We start from the raw sequence: 14078 nt of genomic DNA, 5'->3' as shown, positions 1-14078 counted from the left end.
AACGTTTTAAATATGAGAGGAGAATGAGAGAGGAATCAAGTGTAACCCCTAAGCAGCGTGCTTGGGATACTGGGTGAATGATCGTATTTCCAACAGTAATGTGGAAGGAGGTAGTAGGGCCAGGTTTGGGAGGAAGTATAAGGAGCTCTGTTTTTGCCATGTTAAGTTTCAGTCGGCGGATGGCCATACAGGATATTCCAGAGAGGCATTCAGAAACTTTGGTCTGTATAGCAGGTGTAAGGTCAGGGGTTGAAAGGTAAATTTGAGTGTCGACAGCATAGAGGTGATATTTAAACCCAAAAGATGTGATTAGGTCACCTAGAGTGTAAAGAGAAATGAGAAGGGGTCCCAGGACAGAGCCCTGGGTTACCCCCACAGGGAGATCAATAGAGGAGGTGTTAGCAAAAGAGACACTGAAAGTACGATGGGAGAGGTAAGAGGAGATCCAGGATAGAGCTTAATTCTGAATACCAAGAGTATGGAGAATGTGAAGAGGGTGGTCCACGGTGTTGAATGCTGCAGAGAGGTCGAGTAATATGAGCAGAGTGTAATGACCTCTGTCTTTGGCAGCATGGAGGTCGTCAGTTATTTTAGTGAGGGCTGTTTCAGTAGAGTGAGCAGTGCGGAAGCCAGATTGCAGAGGGCCTAGAAGAGAATAGGTGTTGAGAAAGTGTAGCAATCGAGAGAATACAAGACGTTCAAAGGAGTTTGGAGGCAAAAGGCAGGAGGGAGACAGGTCGATAGATAGGACAGGTAGGGTCAAGCTTGCTGTTTTTGAGTAATGGTATAACGGTTGCATGCTTGAAGGAGGATGGAAAGGTACCAGAGTAGAGGGAAGAGTTAAAGATTTGTGTCAGCATAGGGATTATAGAAGGAGCAAGAAGTTTTAGGAGATGGGAGGGAATGGGATAAAGAGGGCAAGTGGTAGAGGGAGAAGAGGAGATCAGCAGTGACACATCCTCCTCCGAGATAGCGGAAAAAGAGTCAAGAAAGGCAGGAGGAGAGTTGGGAAGCAGTGTCGGATGGGAGGAGGCAACAGATGGGATGTTCTGACGTATGGATTCCACTTTTTCCTTAAAAAAGTCAGCAAAGTCCTGAGGTGAGATGGAGGAAGAAGAGGAGGCAGCCGAGGGTGGTCTGAGTAGAGAGTCAAAGACAGAAAAGAGTTGGCGTGGGTTAGACTGGTGTATGTTGATTAGTGATGAAAAGTATGTTTGTTTAGCCTGAGAGAGGGCAGAGTTGAAACAGGGCAGCATAAATTTGTTGTGAATGAAGTCTACGAGCGTATGAGAATTCCTCCAGAGGCGTTCAGAGGAACGAGTTGAGGAACGCAGCATGCGTGTGTGGGAGTTTAGCCAGGGTCTGGGGTTAGAAGGGCGAGGACGGCAGAGAGAAAGCGGGGCATGAAGATCAAGAGAGGAAGATACGGCAGAGTTGTAGTTCCTGACCAGGTTATCAGGGTCTGAAGCAAAACTGAGAGAGGAGAGGGAGGAGCGTAAAGTGAAATCAAGACCTGGTAGGGTAAAGTGAAACAGGTCTAGGTAGTGTCCATCCTTGTGGGTGCTGGCTTCTGTCCACTGTTGAAGGCCAAAAGAAGAGGTTAGAGAGAGAATGCGGGAAGCCCAAGGGAGAGAGGGGTCATCAATGTGGCAATTGAAGTCCCAAAGGAGAAGGACAGGGGAGTCTGAGGAGAGAAAGAATGAGAGCCAGGATTCAAAGTGAGAAAGGCAGAAGGGGGATGAGTAGAGGTAGGTGGGTGATAGATGACCACCACATGGACAGGGAGAGGAGAGAAGATCTGGATTGTGGGAACCTCAAAGGAGGGAAAAGCAAGAGAGGGAGGAATAGGAACGGTTTGGTAGCGGCAGAGAGAGGAGAGCAGGAGCCCCACGCCTCCACCCCTGCCATCAGGGCGCGGAGTGTGGGAGAAGGAAAGGCCACCATAAGAGAGGGCAGCTTCCAGAGCAGAGTCAGTCTGAGTGAGCCAGGTCTCAGTTATAGCAAATAGGAGCTGAGAGTGAGAGAGAAAGAAATCATGCACAGAGAGGAACTTGTTAGAAAGGGAGCGAGCATTCCAAAGGGCACAGGAGAAAGGGAGAGAGGAGGGAGGGTGGCAGGGGATGGGTAGGAGGTTGGAGGGGTTGACACCAGAAGGAGCAAAAGTTGCATGAGGGAGGCGAGGACGAGAGCAAGTAGAAATAAGGCAGGGACCAGGATTGGGTGAGATATCCCCAGAAGCGAGGAGGAGAAGCATGGATAGAAAGGAGAGATGGAGATATATGAATAGAGTTAGAGACATGATGAGGCTGGTGGAAGGAAGTGCATAATTTGAAAAGAAGTGAGGTCACAGCAAATATAAAAAATAAAGGTGGCATCACAGCAATCGTTAAGTGCTGAGATGTGCAGTCTGGGATAGATGATATCCTCCTTTCCAGCATAGTTCAAATGCAGGAATCAGAAGCAGAAGGTGTTGTCCACTTTTCCACTTCTTTTTGAACTTCCTTTTTAAACTTCCTCACTACTTTAAATATTTCTACTTAAAAGCATTTCTGCTTAGGAGCATTGGCTGCAGGCTGCAATGGCTGTTGTGAGTTTACTCATGACACACACACACACGATATGGTGGATTTGGGTTCTGACCTTACAGAGACTTTGTGTGCTAATTTCAGTTGGTAAAACAATTTGGGGGTTAGTGACCCATTCGCCCTGATTTCTAAGCTCACCCCTCCCCCTGTTTAAATGGCAGCTCTTGCTGAGCAGCTGTGAATGACCTGTCTATAAGACAGCTCTCCCCCACATTAGAGCGGCTATGAGAGATGTTTGCAGGTGCAGCAGTGTTAGGGCCTCACCATGACATGGTTACAGGCATAATATACTTCCCCAAAGAACTGAATTAAATGACCGCTGCTTATGAAAAAATAAACAGATAAGTATATAACTATATAATGTGTCACGTTGGATGTAGCACTGGGGGGTTCGTCTTTGTTCTATACATGAGGGGGGGAGGGGTGTGTGGGTGTGTGTCTCCTTCCGTATCGCAGCACAAATGGCGCCGTTGAAATAACCGTGACGGCACACAGCGTTGCCAAAGTAACACTGTCATGAAGACGGACGGACACTTAGTTAAGTTATGGCGAGTACAAAAAGTGACAAAAACCCTCCACAGCAAAGCATATAGCAAATGGAAATATAACTGTATGCTCATTTGCATGTCTTAGACAGGTCTGCAACCCTGTCTTTCCCCATTATCACCCAGCACACAGCACTTCCACTGCAGCAAGGGATTCTGGGAAATGACATGCAAATGAGCACAGTTATATTTCCATTTGCTATATGCTTTGCTGTGGAGGGGTTTTGTCACTTTATTACTCACCATAACTTAACTAAGTATGGTAAACCACATCCTCATTGTTTCAGCTTTGCATAGCCAGTAACCAACCCCACACTGATGAGACCCATTAAGGTTGAAACAGCTTGGGTTGGTTCTGACAGTTGTTGGTTGCATTGCAACTGTCACTTAAAGAGCACTGAGCACCATGCACTGATGATTTTGCACCGACACCTATTTTTCCCGCACTTGGCCCCCCTTATTGCCTTCCGCTGAGAGGACAAGCCATTATTTTTGCCACCGCCTGGCCTTGCACGGGGCCGGTCGTGCACTCGTGCACACCTTTTAGTGTTTGTACATCTGAGCACCTCCTGCACTGCATCACACAGAGCACTGGAGCACTCGCACCATGGATTTTGTTTCGGTCACGTGTTGGGTTATCGTCACCCCTCTCTCCGGAGAGCAAAGACTGAGTGCTGGCTAGTGATCGCCATCCCTTCGGGGGAAGATTGCAGTGGGTTAGTAGGCGTCAGTCGAACACCCTAAAGACTTGAACCCTCCTTCTGCGCCTACTGCACGGGGAGGGAACAGGATGGACGTCGGAATCCTCGGATGACGGCGTCGATGTAACAGCAGGACTCCCAGGCTTCGGCTGAAGAAACTGTCTATGGCAGGGACTGGCCTACTCTCCGGAGCGGACTTTGTCACAAGTTTTGCGCACCTCACTTGACCATGAGCATGGTTTTTAGAGGTGAAATCACTTTTTCAACACCCGGGCTACAAAAAAAAATTTCAAAAAAAAAAGCTGTCTGTTGGTGGGTTTACTGGCTATGCATCTTAACCCTGGCTGCGCTTAAAGCTGTGACCATGCAGCAAGCTTAAGCCTATAGGGAACCATGTTTAAAATGGTTTAGAAGCAAAAAGTGGTGCTCATTTGCATGTCATTTCCCAGAATCCCTTGCTGCAGTGGGTGTGCTGGGTGATAATGGTGGCAGGTGGGGTTGCAGACCTGCCTAAGGCATGCAAATGAGCATACAGTTATATTTCCATTTGATATAGATAGATATATATAGAAAAAAGGGGAGAGAGAGCGCACACCCATAGCGTAAAATAGTAAATTTAATGAGGGGAAGGGGAGGAAGGGGTTAAGAAATGCGCTTACAAAAATGCAGTAAAATCAAGCATTGTGTAATATAATCACCACCATCCGGTTCGTTTCTGCAGCTTCTTGGGGCAGTCCCAGTCTAGCAGTAACAGGATCAATGTCCCAACAAGTGTCCAGGGCAGGCAGTCTTCTATGTACACGAGCCTGAGGAAGCCCTGTTCAGGGCGAAACGCGTAGCTCTTCTTCTTTGAACCACAGCCTGCAGCAATCTGAGAGGAACCGGAGGTGCTGTGGAATCTCTCGATCCGGACGCGGAGTACAGAGACTTTCATCCACTAACCACCATTTGTTTCCCCTGGCTGCCACTTTTTTTCTATCCCCCCAGAAGCAGTAGATGCTCCTCGGTTTTAATTTTTTATCTGATTATATATGTACTTGTTCATTAGTGTATGCTAGTTTGTTTCAATAAAATTTAATCACCCCTGTGTTTAGTGTCCCATTAGTCCTTTGCTATCTGGACCTAGCCCCTAGGGGTTTTTCTATCACTTTTTGGAGTTTCCAAGATACCATTATCAGTGTGTACTCACACTGGCCCGTGTGAGTATTTTGATGTATTGATACACCTTCCCCATACTATCCCTCTGTCTTTATCCCACAAGGGACCTTTGACCTGAAGACCTGTGATCTGTACAGGTGCTTGCAAGATACCGTTATAAGTTACCACTCACATTAGGCCGTGTGAGTGATTAATAATTATCTTATACCTATACACCTGATGACACTGTCTCATTGCCCCCCTCCAAATTGATATCGATTTTGTATGTATATGTGTCTAACTACCTTCTCACCTATGTTTACACCCATATGGGAGGAGAACCAATGTGAAGATTCGCCCAACGACAAACATCAAGATCACAGCAAGAAGAAGAGACAGAAAGAGAAGAGCATAAAGAAAGAAGAAGGATCACCCGGAAGAAAGATAAGACTGCAAAAGAAACCTCGATGGGATACAACTTACACAAGGCCGTGTAAGTTTTCCTTTTATTGATTCATTTTGCATCCATAGACTTGCTTCACCCACCTAAGTCTTAACCCTTCACTAAGGAGTACAAACCTCCCTCTGAGGACACTCTAAGGGTGTCAGAACGCCACCGAACATCATAGGGAGATAATACAATCACACTCCACCATTCCTTACGCTGTGCTCCCCCATCCCTTCTCACATTCCATATATCAAGGGTTTTGGATAGACTCTAGTGGGGTAGTTCGAGTCACAGTAGGACATCACTATTAAAGCTGTATAACACATACCTTACTATTTAAGATATTTAAGATATTTAAATCCTATACCAACCACGGTCAGAGTTAGCGCCCGGGGAATACACCACAAGTCTTCTATGTAACCGTGTTAGAGTCCTGGAAAGATGGCTCCTTGTTCTTCAAGCCTCTGCAGCAATCGCGCGGATCAATCTGTTCCGGCGCGCGGTGATGACGTCAGTGTCAATGCGTCTGACGTGATGACGCTCCCTGACGCGTTTCGTCACTCACGGGTAACTTTTTCAAAGGGAAGTATGGAGAAGGGGAAGGTCCGGTATTTAAATACACCACCCAATTATCTAAATCGCTTGGTATGTCCCCTTCTCAGCTGAAAAGGTACTTGGTGCTAATGAATGTAGTAAACAATGCTCGCAATACATATTAAAACTTTAGAGTTGGAGGAGTATAGGAGGTGAAGGATAATAGTGTAATACAACAAATAATTACATAAATAAAATCACAACTGATGAATATAAGGGGAGTATGCCTATCAATAACATAAACAAATAATTAATGAGATAGTCAGAAAACCATAGCAAAAGATAAACATACACAAAAATGTATATACTATAATACAAACTGTGCACATATAAAGTTCGCTAACAGTCAATTGACCAATAAGATATGTGGATCAAAGGAAGAACCTCCCTTTACATTCGTTTATAAGAGACAATTTTTCCACTGTAATTCATCAGAGCCATGTCATGTTGTGGAACATACATATGCAAATTCAACAATTAAAACAATTAAAGACACGGTAAGAATACCGTATTAACCAAATATTAAACCCTCTAGGGAGACTGATTCCCACATTAACATATGTTTAGCAAGTAAGCACAACATATAGGAAATATAGAGTCTTTAAGCCACGGACAAAGCAAGTATCAGGAAAGAACAATTTATATGTGAATGAACAAAGTGTAATATTAAGTGCTTATGGATAAGTGTGTAAGTGTAAATATATAGGCTAATATTATATTATACTTATTAGCAAAAAATATATATATATATAAATGTGCTACTACCATTATGTGCAGTGCAGTGCAGTGCATAATGAACCGGTCACCACCAAGCGTATTTGGTGAGATGGTCTCGATTCCCATTACTTTCATAGTTTTAGGGTCTTGTTGGTGGAATGTTTTAAAATGTCTAGACAAACTATGGTTATTGAGACCTTTAATCGCATTCCTCCTATGTTCCAAAAACCGCGTTCCAAGAGTCCTAGTGGTGCGCCCGACATATTTTAAATCGCATCCACACTGGATCAGGTATACAACATAAGTGCTAAGACAATTGATGGAACTTTTAATGGCATGTGTGGTACCTCTAATAGAAGAGCAGACCTGAGTCTGACTAAGGAGATGCCTGCAAGTAATGCATCGGCTACGACCACATGGGTGGTTGCCCAGTGGGCCCTGTTGGAGCTTGTCAGTAGTGGAAGTGGAAGAGGACCTAAGTCTAGTGGGAGCTAAGATGCTTTTAATGCTTCTGGCCTTCCTGTATGTGACAGTAGCTCTATCCTGCAAGGTGGGTCCTAGATGGGGGTCACACTTAAGAACCGACCAGTGATCATTTAGGATCTTATTTATGGCTTTAAATGACTGGTTATAATTAGTAATAAACCTTAATGTCGATGCCTCTATCCCTGAATGAACTACTGGTGTATCATAACCGAGGCGGAGCCCCTTGTGTTGTTTATTTTTTGACTGATTCAATAAGGTAGATCTGTCAGATGAACTCACCTTGTCAAAAGAATCGGAGATCAGGGCTGGATCATACCCTTTGGAAAGAAACTTGTTTCCAAGTGATACAGACTGGCTCTTGAAATCCACATCCCTTGTGCAGTTCCTACGTATTCTGTGGAACTGCCCCAAGGGAATGTTGTTGAGCCATTGCTTGTGATGATTGCTGGACGCATGAACATAGCTATTCACAGACACAGACTTGAAATGTGTGGTGGTAATAATATTCAAGTCTGTGTCTGTACTAAGAGCCAGATCCAGAAAGACAGTGGATAGTTTACTAATTTCAAATGTGAATTTTAGTCCCAGCAGATTGTCATCGAAGGAACTCAAAATGCCAGATAACACCGATGCTTCCCCATCCCAAATCATAATAATATAATCTATGAAACGGCCATAGTATACAAGACCAGCCCCCAGCAAGGTGTTCTGCCAGAAGGAGGACTCCTCCCAGTGCCCCATAAAGAGGTTGGCATAGCTGGGAGCGAATCTCGTACCCATGGCCGTTCCACAGATTTGTAAATGAAATTTATCTTCAAATAAAAAATAATTATGCGTGAGGATAAAGTGAATGCATTCTATAATAAATTGCTTGTGTTTATCCGGAAATGATGGATCCCTATCCAACCAATATTTAATTGCTTCTAACCCCCTGGCATGTTCAATGCAGGTGTAAAGTGATGTGACATCGCATGTCGCCCATAGATAGGTTGGTTTCCACCTAATCTCGGAGATGGAGTCGATGACATGGAGCGTGTCCCTAACATGGGACCTGAGCTTGGCTACATAGGGATGGAGAAAGTAATCAACATATTGGGACAGACTCGATGTCATCGACTCCACCTCCGATACTATGGGTCTGCCAGGGGGATTGGACAGGGATTTGTGCACTTTGGGTAAGTGATAAAAAATGGGAGTGCGGGGATGTGAGGAATACAAAAATTTGAATTCAGATTTAGAAATAATACCATCACCCAGTGCAGTGGTGAGAAGTTCCTTCAATGACAACTGGTAGGAGTCCACTGGATCGGACTCTAGCAAGGTGTAGGAGGCTGAGTCACCCAGGAGTCTATGCGCCTCAAAGATGTATGCCGACAAATCCTGGATGACTATGCCTCCCCCTTGTCGGCTTGTCTAATAACTATCTCATGATTGGCCTTTAGCTTGTTCAATGCGTCCAGCTCACCCTTGGATAAATTTGGGCTAAATTTGGTGGGTTTTGCACACAATAGCTCAAAGTCACGTAGGACCAGGTTGTAGAACGTGTCCACAAATCCCCCCTTGGATTGGTATGGGAAGAAGACTGACCTGGGTGCAAATGGTGAATGTATAATATTACAGTCCTCATCTAAGTCGACTTCCACAGACCTGGTGGGATGAATGGACCGTTCAAAATTGTCAATGAGTTCTGGTGATCCAGATAGTGAGTCCGATTCTCTCAGCAACGAGGTGAGCGCATCAATGCAGACCTTATCCTGTGCATCAAAAACAATTGTGGAAGCATTACATTTGGTATTAGTCTCTTGAATCTTATAGTGTCTATTCAATGTCATTTTCCTAATGTAACTATTCAAATCAATGAACAGCTGAAATAAATTGGGGCCTGTGTTAGGGGCAAATGAAAGACCCTTCTCCAATAGTGCTTTATCAGATTCTGTCAATACAGTGGTAGAGAGATTGAATATATTATTACTCTCTACGGCTGTAACTATTCCTCTTCTGTTTTCCTTCTTCCTCTGGACGACTCTGCCTGCCCTAACTCCTCTGCTCCTCTTTTTCCCTGACCAGATGGTCTGTTTGGGGCCTCTCGGTCCCAAAGGGGATAATGTTTGTCTGGATCTCTCCCTTTCATCCTCCCCTCCTGTCTCGGAGTTCTGTCCAAAAAATGAGCTGACTTATGGTTAGTACTAGGTACTTTGGACCTGGCCCCTCCACCAGTATCAGCTGACAACCCCTCCGCATCCCGCACCTCAGAACCACCAGACCTAACCCCAGTGTCCCCAGGTAGAGGATCGACCTCAAGGACCGTATATCCTCTACCAGTGTGGAGCTGTGGGGGACCACTGGAGGACCCCTGTGTGGCCTGCTGCGCCGTATGACTGGAGGGGGTGTGGCTGGATGTATCTCTGGACCGGTGGGTATCACTTCTTCCAGACCTTGAACCTGACCTGTACCTACCTCCCTTCCTATAATTAGAATACTGAGTCCGTTTCCAGACCCTCACTTTGTCCGTGGCATAGTCCTCTTTATCACGGTTAAGTTTCATATCTTTCCTATCAATAACTTCTTTTTCAAAGGTAATGACTCTCCTACTGGTTTTCTCATCAAATTCTTTGAACTCTTCAGTGTCACAGTGCGGTTTTAATAAAACTTGAATTTTTTCTATCTCCAACTCCAACTCTTTAACTTTCGTGCCTCTAAAATCAATTAAAAGTTTCATTAATGAGAATGAACACCTGTCTAGTGTCTCATTCCATTCCCTGGTAAAATCTATATTCGTTTCAAATGTAGGGGATTTTGTCACCCTTAAACCTCTGGGGATGATCTTACGATCTATATAATCTTGCAAGGAACAAGCGTCCCACCAGTGCCTCATCTCTTCTTTCATTAGGGTTTCTAATGTAAAGAAATTCCCTTTAATGTCTATTTTATCTTCACTATCCATATTGATCTCTATATTTGCTAAAGGGATCAATCCACTCCTTCTGGAGTACCTCTCTTTCGCTGATTGCATCATATTGACAAAATAAAGAACTTTAAGCCAGAGGCTGCTGCTAGTGGGTTAAATATAAAACAAACAGAGGAAAAAAGCAGCGCCTCTGCTAATGGTTAGGTAGGTAAATATAATAAAATATATATAATATATAATACACCGACTGTGATTAATAATAAGACACTAATAATAGTGATAATACTAAATAATTCTAGCACAAATAATAATAAAACCTATAACCATAAAAAATAAGTACATAAATATTACAAATATACAAATTAAAAAAAAAAAAAAAAAATATATATATATATATATATATATATATATATATATATATAGCAGACCTGTCTAAGACATGCAAATGAATATACAGGAATATTTACAGTTGCTATATGCTACACTGTGGAGGGTTTTTGTCACTTTTTTTTACCCATCATAACCTTAATAAATGTGGTGATTACCTACTCTTTAATCTCAAATGAGCAAATGTCAGAAACCAACCTCACACTGATGATACCCATCAAGGTTGAAACATGTCTGTGAGTGGGTTAAATGACTTTGCATCTCCCAAGTCCTTGCTTAAAAGCTTTATTTAAAGCAGCATGCATTGGCTAAGGCTAAGGCCCCGCTCCCAGAGTCAGCGCACTCGCACTGCTAACAGGCGGGGCGCTGACCGGTCTGTAGGGAGCGGGAGCCGGGGCTGGAGGTGGGCGGGAGTGGGAGGATTGACAGGGAGGGGGGGGAGGATTGACAGGGAGGGGGGGCGTGGCTTGATCGGAGGGAGCCGCTACTCTTCCCCCCCCCTCCCTCCACGGGCTGCAGGTAAGAAAGCACTCATACATACATACATACACACACACACACAGACAGAGGCACGCACTCATACATACATACATACACACACACACACACACAGACAGACAGACAGAGGCACGCACTCATACACACACACACACACACACACACACACACACACACACACACACACACACACACACACACACACACACACACACGCACTCACTCACCTGCTGTCACTCCACTCCTCCCCGCTCCCCGAAGCCTCTCCTCCTCCCGAAGCCTCCCCTCCCCATTGGCTCACAGCCACACCACGTGACACCTCAACGCTAGGAAACACCATTCTCTGGTGTCTCCTAGCGGCTGACGCGCCACAGCCTGTAGTGCGTTGTGCCGCCAGGGGGGACCGGGACCGGCTCGGTGGGGATTCCCCTGCTGGTGGGGAACTCGCGACCCGCCTCCCGCGCCAACGAGCGCAGCGGGTCCCAGGCCTAAGGGTTGTTCATGTAATGTGAGCTTGAGATAAAAGGTGGCACTGTGTGCTCATTTGCATGTCATTTCCCATAATCCCTTGCTGCAGTGGAAGTGTGGTGTGCTGGGTGATAAGGGTTGCAGACCTGTCTAAGACATGCAAATGAATATACAGGAATATTTACAGTGTGTGTAAATAGCCGTGTTAGTCCAGCTGCGATAGTATAGAATAAATTAGTTCAATAAAACAGTGCCTTCTAACATTCCCACCCCACCTCACCTACATCTCTCTGTCCTTTATTCTTCCTGTTTTTTTTTTCTTTTCCAAACCCTGTTTAATTCATAGAAACCTTTGTATATCCATATTGCAGACCTGAGGATGAGAGGAAAACTCTCGATAGCTTGTCCTATGACATACATTGTTAGTCCAAATAAAAAAAAGGTATTGCCTAATACTGAAGAACTCATCTCTCCCTCTTTCTCCCTCCTTGTACATATAGAAGTGAGATATAGAGATCTCTATCCATAACTTCTATGTGAAACGTTACACAACCTGACACATGTAACCTGCATCGAAGGCCTTCCCATCATATGTAAATGATTGGCTGCGTTCAAACAATATACCGCCCCTAACCGTCCTGTTATCTCATGTACGCAGCGCTCACCTAACTAACCGCCTGACACATATATAGGTGATATAAGCCATATTACTAAGCAGCGCTGCTCCATAAAACATTCTGGCCCAATCACATGCATAGCAGCACTTAGTATATCTGGCCCACAGCAATCTACTCCAGGTCACAAACAGAAGCACTGGGCCACCTCATCCCACGTGTGACCGGCTCCCACTGTCCCCACCTCATCATCCCACGTGTGACCGGCTCCCACTGTCCCCACCTCATCATCCCACGTGTGACCGGCTCCCACTGTCCTCCCCCCTCCCCCTCATCCCACGTCTGACCGGCTCCCACTGTCCTCCCCCCTCACCTCATCCCACGTGTGATGTCTCCCACGGTCCCTCCCCCTCATCCCACGTGTGCCCGGCTCCCACTGCATATTGTATTATTCATCCTGTTACAAAGACTCACCCACTAATAACTGCTTGGGTGGGAGGATCACTTCCTTCCTGCTCTGCCCACTTCCGGTCCCCTTGGTAATATATTCCCCCCGGCAACAAAGTCTCAGCAGAGACATGCAAAAGCTTCTAGCGGTGTGTGACGGGGAGGGGGGGAAGTGTGTGTGTGTGTGTGTGTGTGTGTGTGTGTGTGTGTGTGTGACTGGGGAGGGGGGGAAATGTGTGTGTGTGACTGGGGAGGGGGGGAAATGTGTGTGTGTGACTGGGGAGGGGGGGAAATGTGTGTGTGTGACTGGGGAGGGGGGGAAATGTGTGTGTGTGACTGGGGAGGGGGGGAAATGTGTGTGTGTGTGACTGGGGAGGGGGGGAAATGTGTGTGTGTGACTGGGGAGGGGGGGAAATGTGTGTGTGTGTGTGACTGGGGAGGGGGGGAAATGTGTGTGTGTGTGACTGGGGAGGGGGGGAAATGTGTGTGTGACTGGGGAGGGGGGGAAATGTGTGTGTGACTGGGGAGGGGGGGAAATGTGTGTGTGACTGGGGAGGGGGGGAAATGTGTGTGTGTGTGACTGGGGAGGGGGGGAAATGTGTGTGTGTGTGACTGGGGAGGGGGGGAAATGTGTGTGTGTGTGACTGGGGAGGGGGGGAAATGTGTGTGTGTGTGACTGGGGAGGGGGGGGTGAAAATCTGTGTGCGCGACTGGGGAGGGGGGGGTGAAAATCTGTGTGCGCGACTGGGGAGGGGGGGGTGAAAATCTGTGTGCGCGACTGGGGAGGGGGGGGTGAAAATCTGTGTGCGCGACTGGGGAGGGGGGGGTGAAAATCTGTGTGCGCGACTGGGGAGGGGGGGGTGAAAATCTGTGTGCGCGACTGGGGAGGGGGGGGTGAAAATCTGTGTGCGCGACTGGGGAGGGGGGGGTGAAAATCTGTGTGCGCGACTGGGGAGGGGGGGGTGAAAATCTGTGTGCGCGACTGGGGAGGGGGGGGTGAAAATCTGTGTGCGCGACTGGGGAGGGGGGGGTGAAAATCTGTGTGCGCGACTGGGGAGGGGGGGGTGAAAATCTGTGTGCGCGACTGGGGAGGGGGGGGTGAAAATCTGTGTGCGCGACTGGGGAGGGGGGGGTGAAAATCTGTGTGCGCGACTGGGGAGGGGGGGGTGAAAATCTGTGTGCGCGACTGGGGAGGGGGGGGTGAAAATCTGTGTGCGCGACTGGGGAGGGGGGGGTGAAAATCTGTGTGCGCGACTGGGGAGGGGGGGGTGAAAATCTGTGTGCGCGACTGGGGAGGGGGGGGGTGAAAATCTGTGTGCGCGACTGGGGAGGGGGGGGTGAAAATCTGTGTGCGCGACTGGGGAGGGGGGGGTGAAAATCTGTGTGCGCGACTGGGGAGGGGGGGGTGAAAATCTGTGTGCGCGACTGGGGAGGGGGGGGTGAAAATCTGTGTGCGCGACTGGGGAGGGGGGGGTGAAAATCTGTGTGCGCGACTGGGGAGGGGGGGGTGAAAATCTGTGTGCGCGACTGGGGAGGGGGGGGT

The 14078-nt window shown here is 46.9% G+C and overlaps 1 protein-coding gene across 6 annotated transcripts in view; it reads right to left on the bottom strand.

The window, feature by feature from the left end:
* LOC142471230 (zinc finger protein 2-like) overlaps positions 1-12619 on the bottom strand; it is a 54241-nt gene extending 41622 nt beyond the window's left edge. For 3 of the 6 annotated variants that reach the window (XM_075578034.1, XM_075578035.1, XM_075578036.1), the window contains exons 1-2: positions 12563-12619; positions 8801-8967 (exon numbers count right to left, since the gene is read on the bottom strand). Coding sequence is in view for 3 of the 6 variants with exons in the window: in XM_075578032.1 (XP_075434147.1) it covers positions 6677-8326 (1650 nt within the window). In the remaining 3 variants the exon portion in view is untranslated. Of the gene's footprint in view, positions 1-5556; positions 8968-11754; positions 11848-12562 lie in introns of those variants that run through there. The other 3 variants (XM_075578032.1, XM_075578033.1, XM_075578031.1) reach the window with 3 other exon arrangements.
* Between the last annotated feature and the right edge of the window lie 1459 nt (positions 12620-14078).

The sequence above is a fragment of the Ascaphus truei genome, chromosome 20 (assembly GCF_040206685.1).
Source record: "Ascaphus truei isolate aAscTru1 chromosome 20, aAscTru1.hap1, whole genome shotgun sequence".
In the NCBI taxonomy this organism is placed as follows: domain Eukaryota; kingdom Metazoa; phylum Chordata; class Amphibia; order Anura; family Ascaphidae; genus Ascaphus; species Ascaphus truei.
This window is presented reverse-complemented; position numbering and strand designations above follow the sequence as displayed.